The 25,199-nt window shown below is 46.4% G+C and overlaps 2 protein-coding genes and 1 pseudogene across 2 annotated transcripts in view; 1 reads left to right on the forward strand and 2 right to left on the reverse strand.

Annotated features, from left to right (window-relative positions):
• Window positions 1–857: 857 nt before the first annotated feature.
• Window positions 858–22,035, forward strand: LOC144484460 (uncharacterized). Its single transcript, XM_078202997.1, has 2 exons — window positions 858–1,040; window positions 19,266–22,035. The coding sequence occupies exon 2, from the start codon at window positions 19,552–19,554 to the stop codon at window positions 20,086–20,088; it is 537 nt and encodes a 178-aa protein (XP_078059123.1). The 5' UTR covers window positions 858–1,040; window positions 19,266–19,551; the 3' UTR covers window positions 20,089–22,035.
• Window positions 7,537–8,967, reverse strand: LOC144484444 (uncharacterized; annotated as a pseudogene).
• The window catches only part of LOC144484446 (uncharacterized), a 48,103-nt gene continuing 33,657 nt past the window's right edge, over window positions 10,754–25,199 (reverse strand). The window contains exons 8-11 of the mRNA XM_078202974.1: window positions 23,579–24,497; window positions 15,122–15,388; window positions 14,278–14,369; window positions 10,754–10,892 (exon numbers count right to left, since the gene is read on the reverse strand). Of these exons, the coding sequence (XP_078059100.1) occupies window positions 10,754–10,892; window positions 14,278–14,369; window positions 15,122–15,388; window positions 23,579–24,497 (1,417 nt within the window). The remainder of the gene's footprint in view (window positions 10,893–14,277; window positions 14,370–15,121; window positions 15,389–23,578; window positions 24,498–25,199) is intronic.

A 25,199-nucleotide genomic window follows, 5' to 3' on the forward strand; every position in this document is an offset into this window, starting at 1 on the left:
TGAGAAAGTTACAAAGTGATTTAATAGAGATGTGGACATTCCTGAGGCGTTTTCATCGACACGGAGAAATTGATTCAATTGGGGGAATGTTTGGTAACTGCAGAACACAACTTTAAAATAATCAGCAAACAATCCAGGATGGAGATGAGGAGAGATTATTTTACTCAGTGAATGATAATGATCTGGAACACATTATCTGAATGACAGGTGGAAACAGATGCAATAGTAACTTTCAAAAGTGATTTAGACTAATCGCACTGCTTGTGTTTGACACATTTACAAACTACTCGGTGGCCATGGCAACACACACTCCATTTGTTGGTTCAGGGAGTTGAGTGGAATTTCCATTTTAAAGTGTCATCATTCATTGTACATCAGACCACATCTACAAACCTCTTTCTCACACTTCCAATGAAGAGGGACAAATGTGGATGGATGGATGGATCACTTTGAGAAATTCTTTACTGTCTAATGTGATTTTCCCTCTCAACAGACCATTTATAAACCTTATTTCTGGGATCTTACGTCAATCACTTATTCAATTGTCCATTAGTCAGGGACATATTCTAGATAATCCGTCCTATTCCGATTGGATGTCCATGAAGTCATTTAGTGGCTCATCACTTGCTTGGACATCCTGTTCAATCTTTACTCAGACGGTTGGTTTACACGTGGGTCATGAGAACCCCACAACCCTATCAAATTCATCTTGTTTCAGGTTCTGTGCCAGTGACATGTCCTTGGCAGATATAACAGGCCGACACTGTCCTGTGTTTGTCAACCCAGGAAGCTTTCTTCATAAGTGAGAGAGATATTCCTATAATATTCAATACATTTCTAAATATTTTATCTCACAGTGATGCCTTACAGATCTCCGCACCCTGAGAAGGGAATAAAAGCAAAATACTGCAGAGGCTGGAATCTGAAACAAAAACAGAAAATGCTGGAAAATCTCAGTAAGTCTGACAGCATCACGACCTTCGGACCTGCGTCTTGGAAGTGCAGCAGAGAGGGAGAGATTCGCGAGAGGAGTGCTGCGGGTAAGCGCTGTTATTTTTAACTTACTTTTTCGCGGGTTTTTTCTTTAAAAATATCTAAACCCGGAAGTGGTCGCGCAGGGAGGTCTGGGAGAGAGAGATTTTTTTTTTTTTAAAAAGTTACTCACCTCAGTGAATCGGCCTCATTGCGTCTTGGAAGTGCAGCAGAGAGGGAGAGATTCGCGAGAGGAGTGCTGCGGGTAAGCGCTGTTATTTTTAACTTACTTTTTCGCGGGTTTTTTCTTTAAAAATATCTAAACCCGGAAGTGGTCGCGCAGGGAGGTCTGGGAGAGAGAGATTTTTTTTTCCCCAATAAATTGGAACAGAGAGGAATCCCGATACTCTACACTTGTAGAGTATCCCACCCTCCCTCCTCCTCTAACCTAAAAAAAAAGACCCAGTGAGAGCAGGGCTTTGGAGAAAACAGGAGGAGGAAAGGTAAGTTTAAAATTTTCATTCACTTTTTTTTCCCTGTGTGTTTAAAGGGGCAATTATGAGTGTGAGGCCAGTATGTTGTTCCCAATGTAGGATGTGGGAGGTCCTGGAGGCTCCTAGCCTCCCGGACGACCATATCTGTGCTGGGTGTGTTGAGCTGCGGTTCCTAAGGGAACATGTTAGGGAACTGGAATTGCAGCTCGAGGACCTTCGCCGGGTTAGGGATAGTGAGGAGGTCATTGACAGGAGCTATCGGCAGGTGGTCACACCGGGACCATGGGAGGAGGGTAACTGGGTAACAGTGAGGAAGGAGAAAGCTCAGTTGATGGTGAGCACCCCGGTGGATGTGCCCCTTAATAATAAATACTCCTGTCTGAGTACTAATGGGGTGGACAGCCCACCTGGGGGAAGCAGCGTTGGCAGTGTCTCTGGAGCTGAGCCTGGCCCAGTAGTGCAAAAGGGTAAGGAAAGGAGGGTAGTGCTAACTGGGGACTCTACGGTGAGGGGGTCAGATAGGCGTTTTTGCGGACACAGACGGGACTCTCGGATGGTGGTTTGCCTCCCTGGTGCAGGGGTCCGGGATGTCTCTGGTCGAGTCCCAGAAATCCTGAAGGGGGAGGGAGAGGAGCCGAAGGTCGTGATGCATATAGGTACTGCTGACATAGGTAGGAAGAGGGAAGGGGTCATGAAAAGAGAATATAGGGAGTTAGGTAGACAGCTGAGAAAGAGGAATGCAAAGGTAGTAATCTCGGGATTGCTGCCTGTGCCGCGGGAGAGTGAGAACAGGAATCGGTGGAGAATGAATGCGTGGCTGAGGGACTGGAGCAAGGGACAAGGATTTGGGTACTTGGATCATTGGGACCTCTTTAGGGGCAGGTGTGACCTGTTTAAAAAAGACGGGTGGCACTTGAATCCCAGGGGGACCAATATCCTGGCGGGAAGGTTGGCTAAGGCTACTGGAGAGACTTTAAACTAGAAAGGTTGGGGGGAGGGAATCGAAATGAGGGGACTGAGAGCGAGGAGGTTAGCTCGCAAATAGATAAGGAATGTAAACAGGGTAAGAGGGAGGTTAGACGAGTGATGGAGAAGGGAAGTGCTCAGGCTGAAGGTCTGAGATGTGTCTATTTTAATGCCAGGAGTGTAGTGAATAAAGTGGATGAGCTTAGAGCGTGGATTGCTGCTTCGAATTGTGATGTGGTGGCCATTACGGAGACTTGGATGTCTCAGGGACAGGACTGGGTGCTTCAGGTGCCGGGTTTTAGATGTTTCAGGAAGGACAGGGAGGGAGGCAAGAGAGGGGGGGGAGTGGCACTGTTGATCAGGGATAGTGTCACGGCTGTAGAGGAGGTGGACGCCGTGGAGGGATTGACTACGGAGTCTCTGTGGGTGGAGGTGAGGAACAGGAAGGGGTCGGTAACGTTGCTGGGTGTTTTCTATAGGCCGCCCAATAGTAACAGAGATGTTGAGGAGCAGATGGGGAAACAGATCCTGGAGAGATGTAGGAATAACAGAGTTGTCGTGATGGGAGATTTTAATTTCCCAAACATAGATTGGAATATCCCTAGGGCTAGGGGTTTGGATGGAGAGGAGTTTGTTAGGTGTGTCCAGGAGAGTTTCCTGACACAGTATGTGGATAAGCCTACTAGAGGAGAGGCTGTACTTGATCTGGTGCTGGCTAATGAACCTGGACAGGTGGAGGATCTCTCGGTGGGTGAGCATCTTGGGGATAGCGATCATAATTCTATCTCCTTCACGATAGCATTGGAAAGAGATAGGATCAGGCAGGCTAGGAAAGTGTTTCTCTGGAGTAAAGGGAAATACAGTGTCATCAGGGAGGAAATTAGACGGGTAAATTGGAAGGAGGCATTCTTGGGGAAAAGTACCGAAGGAAAGTGGAGGATTTTCAAGGAATGTTTGTCTGGAGCTCTGCATGACAACGTTCCGATGAGACAGGGGGGTGTTGGTAGGGTACGGGAACCGTGGTGCACGAAGGTTGTGATGAACCTGGTGAATAAGAAAAGAGAGGCGTACAGAAGGTTCAGAGAGCTAGGAGGTGTTAAGGATTTAGAGGAGTATACGGGATGTAGGAAGGAGCTTAAGAAGGAAATTAGGAGAGCGAGAAGGGGTCATGAGAAGGCCTTGGCGGGTAAGATTAAGGAGAATCCCAAGGCTTTCTACAAATATGTCAAGAGTAAAAGGATGAGATGTGAAGGCATAGGACCCTTAAAAGGTGAAGGGGGAAAAGTTTGTGCGGAACCGTTAGAAATGGCGGAGCTGCTTAATGAATACTTTACCTCGGTATTCACGGTGGAAAGGGATCTGGGTGGTTGTACTGCTGGTTTGCGGTGGACAGAAAGGATCGAGCATGTGGACATAAAGAAAGAGGATGTGTTGGAACTATTGAATGGCATCAAGGTTGGTAAGTCGCCGGGACCGGATGGGATGTACCCCAGGTTACTGTGGGAGGCGAGGGAGGAGATTGCGGAGCCTTTGGCGATGATCTTTGCATCGTCGATGGAGACGGGAGAGGTTCCGGAGGATTGGAGGATTGCAGATGTGGTCCCTATATTCAAGAAAGGGAACAGGGACAGCCCGGGAAATTACCGACCGGTGAGTCTAACCTCAGTGGTTGGTAAGTTGATGGAGAGGATCCTGAGAGACAGGATTTATGATCATCTAGAGAAGTTTAGTATGATCAAAAGTAGTCAGCACGGCTTTGTCAAGGGCAGGTCGTGCCTTACGAGCCTGGTTGAGTTCTTTGAAAATGTGACCAAACACATTGACGAAGGAAGAGCGGTGGATGTGGTCTATATGGACTTCAGCAAGGCGTTCGATAAGGTCCCCCATGCAAGACTTCTTGAGAAAGTGAGAGGGCATGGGATCCAAGGGGCTGTTGCCTTGTGGATCCAGAACTGGCTTGCCTGCAGAAGGCAGAGAGTGGCTGTGGAGGGGTCTTTCTCTGCATGGAGGTCAGTGACCAGTGGAGTGCCCCAGGGATCTGTTCTGGGACCCTTGCTGTTTGTCATTTTCATAAATGACCTGGATGAGGAAGTGGAGGGATGGGTTGGTAAGTTTGCTGACGACACCAAGGTAGGTGGTGTTGTGGATAGTTTGGAGGGATGTCAGAAGTTGCAGCGAGACATAGATAGAATGCAAGACTGGGCGGAGAAGTGGCAGATGGACTTCAACCCGGATAAGTGTGTGGTGATCCATTTTGGCAGATCCAATGGGATGAAGCAGCAGTATAATATGAAGGGTACCATTCTTAGCAGTGTAGAGGATCAGAAGGACCTTGGGGTCCGGGTCCATAGGACTCTTAAATCGGCCTCGCAAGTGGAGGATGCGGTCAAGAAGGCGTACGGCGTACTGGCCTTCATTAATCGAGGGATTGAGTTTAGGAGTCGGGAGATAATGCTGCAGCTTTATAGGACCCTGGTTAGACCCCACTTGGAGTACTGCGCGCAGTTCTGGTCACCTCATTACAGGAAAGATGTTGAAGCCATTGAAAGGGTGCAGAGGAGATTTACAAGGATGTTGCCTGGATTGGGGGGCATGCCTTATGAGGATAGGTTGAGGGAGCTTGGTCTCTTCTCCCTGGAGAGACGAAGGATGAGAGGTGACCTGATAGAGGTTTACAAGATGTTGAGAGGTCTGGATAGGGTAGACTCTCAGAGGCTATTTCCAAGGGCTGAAATGGTTGCTACGAGAGGACACAGGTTTAAGGTGCTGGGGGGTAGGTACAGAGGAGATGTCAGGGGTAAGTTTTTCACTCAGAGGGTGGTGGGTGAGTGGATTCGGCTGACGTCGGTGGTGGTGGAGGCAAACTCGTTGGGGTCTTTTAAGAGACTTCTGGATGAGTACATGGGATTTAATGGGATTGAGGGCTATAGATAGGCCTAGAGGTGGGGATGTGATCGGCGCAACTTGTGGGCCGAAGGGCCTGTTTGTGCTGTGGCTTTCTATGTTCTATGTTCTATGGAGAGAGAATAGAGCCAACGTTTCGGGTCTGGATAACCCCCTGCCTTGAAATGTTGGCTCTATTCTCTCTCGGTGGTAGTCATGATGTGGAGATGGCGGCGTTGGACTGGGGTAAACACAGTAAGAGTTTTAACAACACCAGGTTAAAGTCCAACAGGTTTATTTGGTAGCAAATGCCATTAGCTTTCAGAGCGCTGCTCCTTCGTCAGATGGAGTGGATATCTGCTCATAAACAAGGCGTACAGAGACACAAACTCAAGTTACAGAATACTGATTAGAATGCGAATCTTTACAGCTAATCAACTCTTAAAGATACAGACAATGTGAGTGGTGAGAGCATTAGGTCACGGTACCTCCTCTTGCAACTCGGCCAACATTGTCTACCTGATATGCTGCAGGAAAGGATGTCCTGAGGCATGGTACATTGGGGAAACCATGCAGACGCTACGACAACGGATGAATGAACACCGCTCGACAATCACCAGGCAAGACTGTTCTCTTCTTGTGGAGGAGCACTTCAGCGGTCACAGGCATTCGGCCTCTGATCTTCAGGTAAGCGTTCTCCAAGGCGGCCTTCACGACACACGACAGCGCAGAGTCGCTGAGCAGAAACTGATAGCCAAGTTCCGCACACATGAGGACGGCCTAAACCGGGATCTTGGGTTCATGTCACACTATCAGTAACCCCCACAACTTGCCTGGCTTGCAAAATCTCACTGGCTGTCCTGTCTTGAGACTATACACATTTCTTTAACCTGTGCCTAATGCTCTCTCCACTCACATTGTCTGTATCTTTAAGACCTGATTAGCTGTAAAGATTCGCATTCTAATCAGTATTCTGTAACTTGATTTTGTGTCTCTGTATGCCCTGTTTGTGAGCAGATTTCCACTCCATCTGACGAAGGAGCAGTGCTCCGAAAGCTAATGGCATTTGCTACCAAATAAACCTGTTGGACTTTAACCTGGTGTTGTTAAAACTCTTACTCTATTCTCTCTCCACAGATGCTGTCAGACTTACTGGGATTTTCCAGCATTTTCTGTTTTTGAGAAGGGAATATCTTTACTGACTTCTCACAACTAATTTCTGACCAACTTTACTATTTCTAAACTATGAGCTTGTTTTCCTCATTTTTTGACGACATACCATAGATAACAGCAAACTTACTCGAACGATCAGAATCAGCAACACAAACCCTCGAGCTGACAACAGGAATAAATATAAAAACCTTTCCAGTAAAATGTGATAACTATCGACTTAGATTCATCCTCCCCACCTGCAGATCATCTCACACAATTCTAAATTATTGACATATTGTAAATACATCTCGTTCAAGCAAAACTTCATGCACAGACTTTAAATATTCTCCAGCTCTCTGTTCACCTGCATCCAGCTTGTGGATATTTTCTAACTGATTCTGGACCTTCATCAACTTAATTTGTCCTTTCTGAACTGGTTCAGAAATCCTATTGAGGAAATACTTGTAATCCCCGACACCCTCTTCTCCAATCCCCAGGATATCTCTCACCCCCGGTCTGTTTTCTCTCAGACTATCTATCAGTCATTCCCTGTAATGAGGCAGTGCCATTGTATAGTCCTGGCTCCACTTAGGAACTTCCCCATTCACATTTAACTGAGACTGTGATCCCACTCCGAACACCACTTGTAAGATTTAGGTCCACTAGTCACAGATTACCTGAAAAGGGGGGGTTGAGCTCAGAAGTGATTTTAAAGTATTTCATTGAGAAGCAACTGTTTAAATATGATGCAGAAACTAAATAAACAGGAAAAAACCCATAAACTGACAGGTGAGAATGATTTACCAGTCCCAAAGGACAAACAGGATGACACAGAGTGAGTGCTGGTCTCTGTAGCTGGTGGCTGCAATCTCCTCCGAATGGTTAACTGGTGTGAGCCAGAGTGTGGGTGTTGGGCTGAAGTCAGTACGGATCACTTCAAAATCTCTTTGCTCTCAAGAGCCTGTTTTAACCTTCACACAGACAGTTGGTTTATGTACGGGTCATGAGATCCGATCGTATCAGGGTTAGAAATCTCTTGTTCAGGGTCTAGCGACATTGTCCTTGGCAGAGATAACAGGCCTGTCCTGTGTTTCAAAAACAGAAAATGCTGGAAAATTTCAGCTGGTCTGACAGCATCTGGAGGGAGAAAATAGAGCCAATGTTTCGAGTCTGGATGACCCTTCGTCAGAGCTGCAATGGAAGCTTTCTTCATAAGACAGAGTGAGCTGCTTCTATAATCCAGAATATTCTGAAAATTTTATAAAGTTATTAGACAGCAATTTCTTACAGTCCGTTACTTGGATTGAACTTGTCTCCACTCCCAGGCTGAGGGGAATTCTGTACCAGACGGGAGGGGTAACATTTGGGAACTCTCGATTCTCCACCAATTTCCATTCCCCTTCTTTCTGGTGGATAATGGAGGTGTCACTGTGTGTAATGTGCAGATCAGTAAGAATTGTCAACAAGGATTAATCAGCATTTTAATTGGAGATGTTAATCAGTGGAACCTCTCAGACACTGAATTGTAAAGTTTGTACCGAAGATCAATTTGGGATTGAAGTAAGAAGTTCAGAATCCTGTTTGTAAATTAATTTCTGATGCGAGTTGCTGAATTATGGGGAAAGGTCGCAGACAGAGGTTCTTAAAGGGACACTGCAGCCCCGGGAGCACAATCAGCTCTAGATCCAGAATATTAAACTCCAGCCCAGTTACTGAGTAAAAACAAACTCCAGCTGTCAGAATGAAAGGGCCCGGTTATCATTAACAGCAGCAATAACAGCAGAATCCAATCCCTGCCCTCACTTGTGAACTCGCTGGTGTTTCAGCAGCTGAGATGAATCAGTGAATCCCTTCCCACACTCGGAGCAGGTGAACGGCCTCTCCCTGGTGTGAACTCATTCATGTCTCAGCAGTTGGCATCAATCAGTGAATCCCTTCCCACACTCGGAGCAGGTGAATGGCCTCTCCCCAGTGTGAGCTCGCTGGTGTACAGTGAGACTGCCTGAGTGTCTGAAGCTCTTTCCACAGTCAGTGCAGCTGAATGGCCTCTCCCCAGTGTGAACTCGCTGGTGTTTCAGCAGGTGGATGAAAGCCTAAAGCTCATTCCACAGTCAGTGCAGCTGAATGGTTTCTCCCCGGAGTGAACTCGCTGGTGTGCCACTAGGTTAGAGGAATTAATGAATCCCTTCCCACACACGGAGCAGGTGAACGGCCTCTCCCCAGTGTGAACCTGCCGGTGTTATGCTAGATTGTATGACTGAATGAATCGTTTCCGACACACAGAGCAACTGAACGGCCTCTCTCCAGTGTGAACACGCTGATGTAATGCTAAGTTGGATGACTGAGTGAAATCCTTCCCACACATGGGACAGTTGAAAGGTCTCTCCCCAGTGTGGGTGCGTCGATGTGTTTCCAGTTTGGACGGGCAAGTGAATGCTTTCCCACAGTCCCCACATATCCATGGTTTCTCCGTGGTGTCGGTGTCATCATGTCTCTCCATGTTGATGATCAGTTGAAGCCTCGTCCACACACAACAATACGTGTACAGTTTCTCCTCACTGTGAATGGTGATGTTTTTTCAGGCTGTGTAACTGTTTAAAGCTCTTTCCACAGTCAGTTCACTGGAACACTCTCACTCGGGTGTGCGTGTGTCTCGGTGATTTTCTAATCCCATTGATTTATGAAATCGTTTCCCACCGACAGAAGAGACAAACATTTTTCCTTCCACATTCAAAGGTCAATGATATTCAGCTCCTGATGAATCGAGTGACTCTCAGATTTTGACATGATGTTTGTTCTGACTTTCCTGTCTGGAACTCCTTTCCCGCTCACCCCCTGTAAAAGGAGTTTACAGAAGTTATCAGTATAAATAGAGGACAGAAATTCAGAGCAGACAATTCTAGTTTCTGTGGAAGCTTTCAAGGGAACATAGGAATTAGGACAGAAGAAGACAAATTCAGCTCTTCGAGCCTGCTCCGCCATTCAATCAGATCATGGCTGATCTCTCCCTGGTCTCAAATCCACCTCCCCACCTGTTTATACTCCAGATTCTTTACAATAAATACCAACATCCCATTTGCCTTTTTTATTACATGCTGCACCTGCAGACCGACTTTCTGTGATTCATGAACATAGACACCCAGATCCCTCTGCCTGGACACATAGTGAAGCTGCTTTCCATTTAGATAATTTGCCTTTCCATTTTTTTCTGTCAGTGGATAACCTCACACCTGTCCACACTAAACTCCATCTGCCAAACTTTCACCCATTCTCCTAACCTATCCATCTGTAGAAGCTTTATATCCTCTTCACTGACTGCTTTCCCACCTATTTTAGTATCATCTGCAAATTTTGCTATGTTACACTCTGTCCCTGCTTGCAGATCATTTATATGGATTGTAGAGAGTTGAGGTCCGAGGACTGATCCCTGCGGCACCCCCTTAGTTACATTTTGCCAGCCAGAGAAGGACCCATTTATCCCGACCCTCTGCTTTCTGTCAGTCAGCCAATCCTCAATCCAATCCAGTTCTCCACCCTCAATCCCCTGCGATCACACTTTCTGGATCAGTCTTTTATGCGGCACCTTGTCAAATGCTTTCTGGAAGTCTATATATACCACATCCACAGGTTTCCCCATGTCCACCTTGCTGGTTCTGTCCTCTAAGAATTGAAGCAAGTTTGTCAAACATGACTTACCCTGCATAAAACCATGCTGACAATGGTGGATTGAGCTTTGCCATTCCAAATGCTCATTCATCTCCTCCTTAACGATTGATTCCAGCAGCTTCCTCACTACACAGGTCAAGCGAGCTGGCCTTTGGTTTCCTATTTTTTGCCTCTCTCCCTTTTTGAATAAGGGCATCACATTAGCCTGTTTCCAATCTAGTGGGACCTTATCAGAATCCAAGGAATTTTGAAATATCACAACTAATGCATCCACTATCTCTGCTGCCGCCTCCTTTAATACCCTCGGGTGCAGGCCATCGGGCCCCAGAGACTTATCTGCCTTTAATCCACTTAGTTTATTCAATACCTCGCCGAAGTGATGATTATTGCACCAAGTTGCTCTGCATTAACAACAGTTTTTAGAAAATCTTCATTATTCTCTACTGTGAAGACAGGGGCAAAATATTGGATTAGTGTCTCTGCCATCTCTGTGTTCCCCATTAATACCTCACCAGTATTGTCCTCTAAAGGGCCAACATTTACTTTAGCTATTCTCTTCCACCATATATACTTCCCCAGATCTATAACTCTGTGTCCCACACACTCCTCTCCCTCTCTGCTCATTGCTCCAGATTCAGTCTCCAGTCTCCTCCAGATTCTTTTCTCCTCTCCAGATTCTCTCTCCTCCTGTCCTTAAACTGGTGACTCAGGCTGTGGATCAATCCCACTCCGTCACTCTCATTCTCACAAATAATGCAGCTCACAACAACAAATCAACTTTAATGACTTTATTACTGATTTTATATATCCAGAAATAATCACCTTTCCCAATTGGGCCTTTGCCTCAGGTTATGATTCCTCAACAATGAAAAGAGAAGCTCCGCTTGGTGACTGGAGGACCAAGAAGGAGCAGCTGGTCCTCCAAGCAATCGGAGTGAATGAGGGGCGAGTTGGGAGAACCGAGAAGGAGCAGCTGGTCCTCCAACCAGCGTGAATGAGGGGCGGGCCTGGAGGACCAAGCGGGAGCGGCTGGTCCTCCACCCAGAGTGAATGAGGGGCGGGGCCTCCAACCAATCGGAGTGAATGAGGAGCGGGGCTGGAGGACCGAGAGGGAGCGGAGTGCCCCCTCCAGTCCTGCTCCAGAATCTGTGGAATCTTGTGCCTTTATTCACTTGTTAGACTCATAGAATCCTAAGAGCAGGCCATTCAGCCCATCGAGTCTGCACAATCCCACCCAGGCTCTATCCCCATAACCCCATGCATTTACCCTAGCTAGTCCTCCTGACACTAAGGGGCAATTTAGCATGTCCAATCCATCTAACCCGCACACCTTTAGGCTGTGGGAGGAAACCGGAGCACCCGGGGGAAACCCACACAGACACAGGGAGAATGTGCAGACTCCACACAGACAGTCACCCAAGCCGGGAATCGAACTTGGGCCCCTGGTGCTGAGGCAGCAGTGCTGACCACTGTGCCACCGTGCCACTTGTCAAGTGTCTTGAATCACAACCTTTATTTTAATCAAACTGTTTATTGTCCCTAACTGGATCTCCCCTCACATCCCGGGGTCTGGTCAAGGATCGTAACAATAAGGGGGTGAAAATTTATCGGGATAGGTGGGTATATGGAGTTGAGGTTACAATCAGATCAGACATCATCTTATTGAATGATAGACCAGACTCAAGGGGCCAAGTGGCCGACTCCTCCTAATTCCTATATCTGCATGTATGTTCACTAATGTCCTTTAGGGAAGGAAATCTGCCATCCTTACCTGGTCTGGCCTACATGTGACACCAAAGCAACAGCAATGTGGTTGTTTCTTAAATGCCCACCAAGGGCAACTAGGGATGGGCAATAAATGCTGTCCAGCCAACAATGACCATGTTCCATAAATGAATAAAAAAATGTTGCAATGAGAGCCATGCACTTGATATCAATGTATTTATATTGCTTTTTTTCTTGTTGGTGGGGGGGGGTGATGTTTAAAATTTCAGATTTATTCTGTAGGCAGCCAGTGTGTCTGGAAAACATTTAGCTGTAAAAGCAAATTAGAACAAAAAGTCTCGTGATTAATTCAGAGCTTCCTTCTCCCTCGGTCTGTTCTAACAAACTGTGTCCATCTGAGTTACATTTATACAAACTCACTCACTCAGGAAGTGATCAGATTTCACTGAACTACAACAACAACTTATATTAATGTAGAACTTTTCACTGAATAAAATGTCCGAAGCAGTTTCACAGGAACAAAAGGACACATTGGGTCAGATGATCCAAAGAGATTGGTTATAAGGAGAGTCTTTAGGGAGGAAAGTGAAGTGGAAAGGTGGAGAGGTTTAGGGAGGAAATTCCAGAGCTTAGGGTCCAGGCAGCTGAAGGCACGGCCACCAATGGTGGGGTGATTTAAATCAGGGTGATGGACATCCGGGACAGGACATCTGGGAATGGTGCTCCAGGTGTGTGGCCCCATAGCCCAGGCTCAAGGCCCTAATCTGAACTTTGGGACAGTGTTTGACCGTCCCTGGTCTCAGAGAAAAACAATTCCCCCGATAAACATCTTGTAAGATCTGTGTTTATTGATACCATAAAAAGTTGGGACCAGTCCAGTCCTCCTGTGTACTGGATGGGGATTGATTTTAACAGATTTAAACTCCTCGATCTCAGTGCTACAACTTGAATATCTTTTGGTTAAAAATGAAAATAAATAAATATTGGAAATTGAACAGAACAAAAATGGGGAAACACACACAACCCCCTTCATGTTCACTGAACATTCCTTCACCCACTCATCCACCCAGTGGCTCCCAGCCGGATCGACAATCAGCACAAAGCCAGAGAGAGGGGGAGCCGGTCCTCGGGATGTAACAATGGACAAGGGCTGGAAGTTTACAGTTTATGGTCATGACCTGCATGGAGGCAAGTCAGAGCCGTGCTTGAAGCTCCATGGAGGCAGCCACTTTCTCCATGATAGACAGTCTCTCGAACCTCCACCAGCCCCACAACCCTCCGAGCTCCCTGCCCTCCTCCAATTAGGGAAGAAGGTGACTCAGTGGTGATGTCGTTGATTGGATTTATTACTGTCACCTGTATTGGGATACTGTGAAAAGTATTGTTTCTTGCACAACATACAGACAAAAAACATACTGTTCATAGAGTACATCAGGGAGAAGGAAAGGAGACAGTGCTGAAAATAGTGTTAAAGTCATAGCTAGGGTGTAGAGAAAAGCTTAATGCAAGGTAGGTCCATTCAAGAGTCTGATAGCAGCAGAGAAGAAGGTGTTCTTGAGTCGGTTGGTCGGTGATCTCAGACTTGAGTGCTTTCCATGGTGCATCTGTAAAAGCTAATGAGAGTCGTAGCAGACATAGAACAAAGAACAATACAGCACAGGAACAGGCCCTTCGGCCCTCCAAGCCCGTGCTGCTCCCTGGTCCAAACTAGACCATTCTTTTGTATCCCTCCATTCCCACTCCATTCATGTGGCTATCTAGATAAGTCTTAAACGTTCCCAGTGTGTCCGCCTCCACCACCTTGCCTGGCAGCGCATTCCAGGCCCCCACCACCCTCTGTGTAAAATACATGCCAAATTTTCTTAGCCTCCTGAGAAAGCAGAGGTGTTGGTGGGCTTTCTTAACTATAGTGTTGGCGTGGAGGGACCAGGACAGGTTGTTGGTGATCTGGACACCTCAAATCATGAAGCTCTCAACCATTTCCACTTCTGGAACAGACATCCAGAAGTCCAGCCCAATGCTCTGGGGACATGGGTTCAAATCCCCAATTCAATTAATGAATCTGGAATTCTAAAGCTAGTCTCAGTGATGATGTCCATGTTAGTTATCATCGATTGTTGTAAAACTTTACCAATGTCCTTTAGGGAAGGAAATCTGCCATCCTTATCTGGTCTGGCCTACGTGTGACTCTGGACTCACAGCAATGTGGTTGGGTCTAGGGCCGAGCAAGTCACTCAGTTCAGGGACAATAAGGGATGGGTAACAAGTTCTGGCCTTTCCAGTGATGCCCACATCCCAGGAGACAATAAAATAAAATGTTCTGACCCTCTTCAGCTCCCCCAACCGGCTTCACTCCACCTGTACTTTCACCTGCTGAGGTCCTAAAGGATGGAAATCCCTCACTAAACCTGCTCCTTACCTTTTCAACCCAGCTTCTGACCGTATGTGAAGGGTCTCGGTACATTTTAACCTGTTACTGGGTAAATACCAATTGTTGTCACCGCTTTTCATCTGAAAACTCAGGAATGTCACAAAAACATTTGGAAACTTCAGATCAGAGACATTTTCAGACTGGAATAGTCACTTGTGGTCAGGAACAGCTCGCAGTTGTATATCAATCTGATTTCAGAGCATGCTTTGTAAACAATCACTATCTAATAATCTTCATAAAATGTAAAAAAGTTCCTTGAAAATTAACAGAACAGCACTCTCTGTCCCTCCCTCTCTCCCGCTTATGAAGAAAGCTTCCACAGCAGCTTGCTGGGTGACAAACCCAGAATGCACCTGTTTTCTCTCCCCAGATAAGGAGCTCTGGTCCATGGAAGAGAGCAGCTGAACACATTTCTTACACACCTCAGGATTAACCCACATGTTCAGTCCTCAATGTGATTAACAGCAGCAAAAGCAGTTGAATCCAACCCCTGCAGACACTCATGAAGTCGCTGGTGTCTGAGCACTTGCTGTAAGTCAGTGAATACATTCCCACACTCGGAACAGGTGAACAGTCTCTCTCCAGTGTGAACTCACTGGTGTATCATTAGATCATTGCTACTTTTAATGTTCTGCTCATAATCAAAATATTTATAATGTTTTATATCAGAGTGAACCCGCTGATGTTTCAACAGGTTGTATGACTGAGTGAATCCCTTCCCACACACAGAGCAGGTGAACGGTCTCTCCCCAGTGTGAACCCGCTGGTGCATCACGAGACTTTTGCTGCTTTTAAAGCTCTGCTCACAGTCAAAACATTTAAAAGGTTTTACATTGATGTGAATTTGCTGGTGTTTCAGCAGGTGGTATGATTGAATGAAGTTCTTCCCACACACAGAGCAGGTGAATGGCCTCTCCCCAGTGTGAATTCGCTGGTGTACAGTGAGTTCAGATGATCGCCTGAACCCAGTCCCACAGTGAGAACATCTAAATGGTCTCTCGTCAGTGTGAACACGTTGATGACACGTCACTTCACCGGAGGTTTTGAAGCACTTCCCGCAGTCTGGACATTTAAACGGTCTCTTGTCAGTGTGAACTCGCTGGTGTTTCTGCAGGTTGGATGTAGCAGTGAATCGCTTCCCACACAAGGGGCAGGTGAACGGCTTCTCCTCACTGTGAATGTGTTGGTGCCTCAGCAGATACTTTTTGCTTTTAAATGTTTTCTCACAGTCAGAACATTTGAAAGGTGTCTGATCAGTGTGAACATACTGGTGTGTCAGCAGGCTGGATGACTGAGTGAATCCCTTCCCACAGGTGGAGCAGGTGAACGGCCTCTCCCCAGTGTGAGCGCGTCGATGCATTTCCAGTTCAGAAGGGTAACTGTATCCTTTCCCACAATCCCTACATTTCCATGGTTTCTCCATGGTGCTGGTGTCCTTGTGTCTCTCCAGGTTGGACACTTAGTTGAATCCTCATCCACACACACAACATGTGAACGGTTTCTCCTTGCTGTGAATGGTGTGATATTTTTTCAGGCTGTGTAACTGGTTAAAGCTCTTTCCATAGTCAGTTCACAGAAATACTCTCTCAGGTATTTGTGTGTGTCTCGGTGCTTTTCCAGTCACACTGATGTTTGAAATCTTTTCCCACAGACAGAACAAACATTTCTCCTTCCACATTCAAAGGCCAATGATATTCAGACCCTGATGAATCGAGTGACTCTGTCAGATCTCAATGTGATTTCTGTTTCTGTCTGTAATTCCTCCTTTCCAATATTCTGTAAAACAGTTTACAAAAGTCATCAGTTAGTCCAGGATAGAAATTTTGAACAATTTTAGTTTCTCTGGAACATTTTTTCCTCTCTTGCTTGCCTTCATTGGCCGGGGCATCAAGTATAAAAGTTGGCAAGATGTGTTACAGCTGTATAAAACTTTTATTAGGCCACATTTGGAGTATTACATGCAGTTCTGGTTCCCACACTATCATAGAATCATAGAAACCCTACAGTGCAGAAGAAGGCCATTCGGCCCATCGAGTCTGCACCGACCACAATCCCACCCAGGCCCTACCCCCACATATTTTACCCGCTAATCCCTCTAACCTACGCATCCCAGGACTCTAAGGGGCAATTTTTTTAACCTGGCCAATCAACCTCACCCGCACATCTTTGGACTGTGGGAGGAAACCAGAGCACCCGGAGGAAACCCACGCAGACACGAGGAGAATGTGCAAACTCCACACAGACAGTGACCCGAGCCGGGAATCGAACCCGGGACCCTGGAGCTGTGAAGCAGCAGTGCTAACCACTGTGCTAGAAGGACGTGGATGCTTTGGAGACACTATAAAGAAGGTTTACCAGATGTTGCCCAGTCTAGAGGGTTTAAGGCATGAAGAGGTTGGATAAACCTGGATTGTTTTCACTAGAAAGACGGAGACTGAGGGGTGACCTGATAGAGATCTACAAAATTATGGGATGCATAGATAGGGTGGATAGTCAGAGGCTTTTTCCCAGGGCGGAAGGGTTGACTATGAGAGGGCACAGGTTCAAGGTGAGGTGGGGAAAGTTTTTCACAGAGGGTTGTGGGTGCCTGGACCATGCTGCCAATGGAGGTTGTGGAAGCAGGCACATTAGCAACGTTCAAGGCGTATCTTGATAGACACACAAACGGGAGACAAACAGAGGGATAGAATCTGTTTAGGGACAATAAGTAGTGGGTGTAAATTAGGAATCAGCACAGGCTCGGTGGGCCAAAGGGCCTGTTGCTGTGCTGCATTGTTCTTTGTTCTCCTAAATCTGTAAATCCCCTTCCCACACACTCTCCCTCCTCCTTGGGCTGAAATCCAAACCCTTCTCCACTATTTCTTTCCTCCACTCCCAGTTTTCTCTCTCCTTCTCTGTCTGGTTTCAGTTGCCCTGTTTGTGAACAGAATTCCCACTCACCTGAAGAAGGGGCTTGGAGCTCCGAAAGCTTGTGTGGCTTTTGCTACCAAATAAACCTGTTGGACTTTAACCTGGTGTTGTTAAACTTCTTACTGGGTTCAGTTCTCCAGCTCCTGTCTGCAGACTGACAATAAAACCAATGGGTCTTATTGGGAGGTTTGGAACCTCCTGCACTCATCCGCCTGAGTCCAGATTCACAGCCACACCGCGCATGCTCCAGCTCACAATGGGCCGGGGAGTGATTGACGGGCAGCTCCGGACCAATAGGAAGAGGATCATCCGGGTCCCGGATTGACCCGGGCAACCGGCCACCATCTTAGGAGAGGAAGGCGTGTCTTTTGTTCAGGGAGCGGAGCGTGGGGACGGCCATCTTGGTAAGGGAAGGGGGAGTGGGCGGGGCTGCTCCCTGTTGCTTGGGCCCGGGTTACCCGGGCAACCGGCGGGCGCCGCCATCTTGAGGTGGTGATTGTCCATCCGGGTGTTTAGTGAAGGGATGGACAATGAGCTGGAGCTGAGTTTGGAAAGTGTTCAGAGGAAGGTGTGAAATCAGATTGACATCCAGATCTGTGTGAGAACTAGAAACTCACATTCAGTATGTTTCTCAAAGCTCACCACAATGCTGCAAACACTCAGCTCATCAACAACAAGCCTCTGGCATTGCAAATGTTAACTCTGTTTCTCTCTCTTCACAGAAGCTGCCAAAACCTGCTGAGGATTTCCACAACTTCCTGTTTTCAGTTCCCATTTCCAGAACTTTCTGTTTTTGGTTCCCATTTCCAGCTTCTCCAGTCTTTCACTGCGATTATTATAGAATTCCTACAGTGCAGAGGAGGCCATTTGGCCCATCGAGCCTGCACCGAACAACAATCCCACCCAGGCCCTATCACTGCAACCTCACCTATTTACCCTGTTAATCCCCCTGAGGGTACTAAGTAGGTCAATTTAGCATGGCCAATCCACCTAGCCTGCACATCTTTGGACTGTGGGACCATGTGAAGAATGTGCAGACTCTGCACAAACAGTGACCCAAGCTGGGAATTGAATCCGGGTCCCTGGCGCTGTGAGGCAGCAGTGCTAATCACTGCTGTTATTTTGTTTTTAAAGTTAAAATTTATTTATTAATCACAAGTAAGGCTTACATTAACACTGCAATGAAGTTACTGTGAAATCCCCCGAGTCGCCACACTCCGGCACCTGTTCGGGTCAATGCACCTAACCAGCACGTCTTTCAGACTGTGGGAGGAAACCGGCGCACGACACCAACAAGGGGAGAACGGACAAACTCCACATGAGGCAGCAGTGCTAACCACAGTGCTGCCGTGTTGCCACTGTGCCGTTTTTTTAAAGTTCAGAGTAAAATAATTGTCACCATTTAAATATACAAATCAGTGATATTTATTTGCTTAACTGAGACTGGGCTGTTCAGGAGCAATGTCAGGAATCACTTTACGGAAAATAGAAATCTGGAATTCTGGTCAGATTCAGTCAACAGAGAATTTAAAAACTGAGATTGTGAGAAGGTTGTGAGATGAGAGTGTTAAGGATTATGGAATCAAGGGAGATGGATGGATTTAACAAACAGATCAGGCAAGTCATCCTCAAACCCAAGAGACTACCAATGAAATAGGAAGTCAGGGCAGATCGGGAAGGTGGGGCTCTTTTGGTGTCATGCCCAAGGTACTCAGGTGACCAGGTGCCACTTGAGGGAGGAAGCTGGCGAGTCTTGTCCAACCAACAGGGTACATGTGTGGCCGTGTTAGTGAAGGGGCATTGGGTTGGCGGGGCATCAGGGAGCAGTGACCAGGAGAGAAAATGATTGATTTTATTCTTATTCTGCAAACAGCAGCTGGAGATCTGAACACAGCCAGAGAAATGGGGGAGGGAAAACTGGGAGTGAAGGAAAGACACTTCACCGGATTCTGCGCAGGGAGATTGTGTGGGATGGGGAACAAAAATGTTCCACAGAAAATGGAATTGTCTGTTCTGAATTTCTATCCTGGATTTACCGTGATGACATTTGTAAACTCCTTTTCCAGGATATTGGAAGGAGAGGAAACTCAAACCTAACATCACGTCAAGATCTGACGGAGCTATTTGAGGCATCGGGATATGAATGTGGAAGGAGAAAGGATTTCTGTTCTGTCTGTGGGAAAAGATTTCAAACATCAGTGTGATTGGGAAAGCACCGAGACACACACACACACCCGAGTGAAGGTGTTCCAGTGAACTGACTGGAAAGACCTTTAACCAGTTACACAGCCTGAAAAAAACATCACACCATTCACATTGGGGAGAAACTGTACACGTGTTGTCTGTGTGTGGATGAGCTTTCAACTGATCATCAACCTGGAGAGGCACATCGGCACCATGGAGAAACCGTGGAAATGTGAGGATTGTGGGAAGGGATTCAAATGGCTGTCCCAGCTGGAAATCCATCAGCGCACTCACACTGGGGAGAGGCCATTCACCTGCTCCATGTGTGGCAAGGGATTCAGAGAGTCATCCAACCTGCTGCAACACCAGCAAGTTCACACTGACCTGAGACCTTTTAAATGCCCAGACTGTGGGAAGGGCTATAAAAGTTCTGGGGACCTGATGTCCCATCATCGTGTTCACACTGACCAGAGGCCATTCAGGTGCTCTCACTGCGGGACTGGGTTCAGGAAATCATCTGAATTCACTGTACACCAGCGCACTCACACTGGGGAGAGGCCGTTCACCTGCTCCATGGGTGGGAAGGGGTTCATTAATTCATCCAACCTGTCGAGACACCAGCGTACTCACTCTGATGCAAGAGCTTTTAAATGTCCTGACTGTGAGGAGAGCTTTAAAAACAGTGATAATCTGCTGAGACATTGACGCACTCACACTGGAGAGAGGCCGTTCACCTGCTCCGAGTGTGGGAAGGGATTCACTCGATCAGCCGCACTGCTGACACACCGGCGAGTTCACAGCGGAGAGAGGCCATTCACCTGCTCCGAGTGTGAGAAAAGATTTACTTGTTCATCTCATCTATTGAAACACCAGCGCACTCACACTGTGGAGAGACCATTCACCTGCTCCATGTGTGGGAAGGGATTCACTCAATCTTCTAACCTGCTGACACACCAGCAAATTCACAAGTGAGTGCAGAGGTTGGAGTTCTCTGTTATTGCTGCTGTTGATCACATTGAGGACTAAATGTGTGGGTTAAACCTGAGGTGGGTAAGAAATGTGTCCCAGCTGCTCTTCCATGGTTCAGAGCTCCTCGACATGGAACAGAGGCTCCTTTACAACTGTGTTTAGAGTCAGGAAGAACAACAGTGAATGCTGGAAACATGCTGTCAGATCAGAGATTGGTGTAAAACTGGGATCTGTTCCTGAGTGAGAGTGAAACAGCAGGTTTAAGTTTCCTGTCTGGAACTGATTGTGGTAATTATGGTAATCATAGAATCCCTACAGTGCAGAAGGAGGTCATTTGGCCCATCGAGTCTGCACCGACTCTCTGTCAGAGCATCTTCCCCAGACACACCCCTCCCCGCCCTAGCCCCATAACCCCACGCATTTACCCACTAATCCCCCTAACCATAACATCTTGGGACATCTATGGGGCAATTTAGCATTGGTCAATCTGCCTAACCTGTACATCTTTGGACTGTGGGAGGCAACCAGGGAGCATTTACATGGAGATGGTGCTTCTACCCAGAGTGTAATGGTAATGCTGCTGCACTTTGAAAGGACTGCTCAGACATCAGACTGTGTCAGCTCTTATTGATACTGAATAAAATCTAACCACTGTCACCAATAAGGGTTATCACTGGGAATCATTTCAGAGTTTGGGAAAAGAGAATAAAGGGTTAATGGACACCCCGAATCCCAATTCTATAGATTAAAAGGATGTTCACAATACTCTGGGCCCAAATGGTTTCTCTCCAGCTCCTCTGCACCCTGTTACTGTGACTCCACACTTTGGGCACATGGACTGAACACCCAGGGGTTCCGTCACCATCTGCCCCAATCGCCCAGTCTCCTGCCCCGATTGGCTGGAGGCCCATTTCCCAGTCAGTCCTCCAGCACCTACCTGTCTCTCTATCAGTGCGACGTCCAGGGCAGTTTCCCAACTGGGGCACAGGCCCCATTATTCTCAGCTAAATTCAGCTCTTAGCTCCGTTGCCTGGCTGGCATTGACACAAGCAATAGAGACAGAAAGGTGCCCCAGGCTCAAGTGGGAACCTGAAAATTGTAGCTTTCAACAAACTCTTCAACATTTGTGCATTCAATACCTGTTTTTGTATGAGGTTGTTATTTTTACATTGAGGCACTGGAGGTGAAGAATAACTTTCCCTTTCTAACTTTGTATTGTCTACTGTATCAGCCACGGCACAGTGGATCACACTCTTCCACAAGAAACTAACAAGGGTCATGAACAAAGCCCAGTCCATCACACAAACCAGCCTCCCATGCATTGACTCTGTCTACTTTTCCCGCTGCCTTGGAAAAGCAGCCAGCATAATTAAGGACCCCACACAACCTGGACATTTGCTCTTCCACCTTCTTCTGTTGGTAAAAAGATACAAAAGTCTGAGGTCACATACCAACTGACTCAAGAACAGCTTCTTCCCTGCTGCCATCAGACATTTGAATGGACTTGCCCTGCATAAAGTTGATCTTTCTCCACACCCTAGCTGTGACTGTAACACTACATTCTGCACTCTCTCATTTCCTTCTCTATGAACGGTATGCTTTGTCTGTATAGCGTGCAAGAAACAAGACTTTTGATTGTATGTTCATACATGTGACGATAATAAATCAAATCTACACTCTGAATCTGAAGATTGTTCTTTCAAATCCCAGTCCATTGACCTGAGGCCAACATTCAAAGTCCCAGCACTGAGGGAGTGCTGCATTATTAGAGCTGCTGCCTTTAGGATGAGATGCCAACCCAAGTATCCCATCTGCCCCTTTTATCCCCAAAGTGACCATTACCTGACATCAGAGTTGGGCTGATTGTGACACGACACTTGGTCAATTTGGTTACCAGATTAATTTAACCGGATCCCCAATTACTGACACCACCTTCTCTCATTATCTTAGACAGGAATACAATTGCACAGTTTCACACTAACCCTTTATCTGATTCTATACAATCAGGTATTCAGACAATTTCAAATTCTGAGACAAATCAGAGCTTGAAGGTCTCTCTTACCAGTACATTTATCATCATTGCACATTCTTTACTTACACAGCAATTCAGATTATACACTTTTACAGCAAATAAAACTCAGTTTTTACTATAAGCCGACATGTGATACTAATATATAAACTTAAAAATAGCGACTGATTCTTGATTGATTTATTAATTGTAACTCAATTAAATCTCACTACTTCTCCAATCATCTATTGCTGACTGCTAGCTAATTAATACAGTAATCTTTAAATAATAAACTTGGTTACTACAAGATAGACGAGTTCAAAAAGACAGTTTGTAGAAAGACAACAGCTTTCTTCCTTACTAATCCTGACCAGACTGAACAATGAACCTTATTCTTCAGCTGGACTTTGGAAGAATATGATTTCCTGTAGTTTATCAAAATTAGAGAATAATTTCTTCCTTTAAACAATTTCTGCCGGCTCTGCGGTTTCTGGAAACATTTCAGGTGCTTCAGTGTTAATATTTTAAAATAAAGATCTAGCCTTTATGATCTAGTTGTCTATTGCACTGAGTCACGAACGATATCTTAATCAAGGTTCATTACTGAATAATCATATGTTTCATGACTGGCTGTTAATATAAAATCAATTTATAGCGAATAACGCCAACTGACAGAAGGTGAATAGACTGTTAGAAGCCACATGTTTTGAGTTTAAAATGGCTTCCTTGACCTTGTTACTTATAGCAATGAATATGGTATAAAAATGATTGAATTTTAAAACTAAATTTGATTACCCAGGTCTGCAGTTTCCTCCATTTTACAACAGTCACCACAAACTGGACGCAGTATTCCAAATGTGGCCGAACCAACGTTCTATACAACTGCAACATCAGACCCCAACTGTTATACTCTATGCCCCGTCCTATAAAGGCAAGCATGCCATATGCCTTCTTCACCACCTTCTCCACCTGTGACGTCACCTTCAAGGATCTGTGGACTTGCACACCCAGGTTCCTCTGCGTATCTACACCCTTTATGGTTCTGCCATTTATCGTATAGCTCCCCCCCTACGTTAGTCCTACCAAAATGCATCACTTCGCATTTATCCGGATTGAACTCCATCTGCCATTTCTTTGCCCAAATTTCCAGCCTATCTATATCCTTCTGTAGCCTCTGACAATAACAGCAGAATCCAACCCCTGTCATCACTTGTGAACTCGCTGGTGTCTCAGCAGTTGCGATGACTTAGTGAATCCTTTCCCACAGTCAGAGCAGGTGAACGGTCTCTCCCCAGTGTGAACTCGCTGGTGTGTCCGCAGGTTGGATGAATTACTGAATCCTTTCTCACACTGAGAGCAGGTGAATGGTCTCTCTCCGGTGTGAACTCGCTGATGTGTCTGCAGGTGGGATGACTGAGTGAATGTTTTCCCACAATTTGGGCAGGTGAATGGTCTCTCCCCAGTGTGCAATCGTCGATGTTTCTGCAGATTTGATGCATAAGGGAAACGCTTCCCACACTCAGGGCAGATGAACGGCCTCTCCCCAGTGTGAACTCGCTGATGTATCAGCAGATAGGATGAATCAGTGAATCCCTTCCCACACTCGGAGCAGCTGAACGGTCTCTCCCTGGTGTGAATTCGCTGGTGCCTCTGCAGGTTGGATGAATTACTGAATCCTTTCCCACACTCAGGGCAGATGAATGGCCTCTCCCCGGTGTGAACTCGCTCGTGTGTCTGCAGGTGGGATAACTGAGTGAATCCCTTCCCACACTCTGAACACGTGAACCATTTCTCCCCGGTGTGACCTCGCTGGTGCATCAGCAAGTTGGAGGATTCACTGAATCTCTTCCCACAATCGGAACAGGTGAATGGCTTCTCCCCGCTGTGAACTCGCTTGTGTGTCTCCAGGTGGGATGAACTTGTGAATCCTTTCCCGCACTCGGGGCAGGTGAATGGCCACTCCCCTGTGTGAACTCGTTTGTGTGTCTGCAGGGAGGATGAATGAGCAAATCCCTTCCCACACTCCAAGCAAATGAACGGCCTCTCCCCAGTGTGATTACATCGATGAGTTTCCAGTTGGTGTGAGAAATTGAATCCTTTACCACAGTCTCCACATTTCCACGGCTTCTCCATGGTGCTGGTGTCCATGTGTCTCTCCCAGTTTGACAGTCAGCTGAAGCCTCATCCACAACAAAACACCCGAATGGTCTCACCCCAATGTGACTGGTGCTGTCTTTTCAAGATGTGTTGGAGTTTTTTTCCACAGTCAGTTCACTGGAACGCTTTCACTCCGATCTATGTGCGTCCACGCTTTTCCAATCACATTTATGGTTGAAATCTCTTGAAGCAGAAGAACAGACAAATATTTCTCTTTGTAGATTCCAAAGGCTGATGTTTTCCAGGTTCCGATGAATGGAGTTAATGTCAGATCACCATGAGTGTTTGTTTTGAGATTTCTGTCTGGAAATCCTCTTCTGATATCCTGTAACACGAATTTCCAAAATTCATCACTGTCAGTGCAACTTAGAAATTCAGAAAAGACAATTCCAGTTTTTACAGAAAATTCTTTACTTTTCCCCACTATTCTTACCCTGCTGTATCCCACTATACACCCTCCCAATTCTCCTAAAGGTGCCAATTCATGTTGGTTAATGAATCCATGCGCATCACTTCCTGTTCAAATGTGTGTAATATGCAGCACTCATTACTTGGTTGGAGATATAGTGGGTGCAGCGAGTGATCATGATCTGGAACTGGGTGCCCACGGATCTGGTGGCATTGAAAGCAATTAAAGATTTCAAAATGAAATTGGATGCGCACTTGAAGAAAATAATCTTGC

This window comes from Mustelus asterias, unplaced genomic scaffold, assembly GCF_964213995.1.
Source record: "Mustelus asterias unplaced genomic scaffold, sMusAst1.hap1.1 HAP1_SCAFFOLD_107, whole genome shotgun sequence".
Classification (NCBI taxonomy): Eukaryota; Metazoa; Chordata; class Chondrichthyes; order Carcharhiniformes; family Triakidae; genus Mustelus; species Mustelus asterias.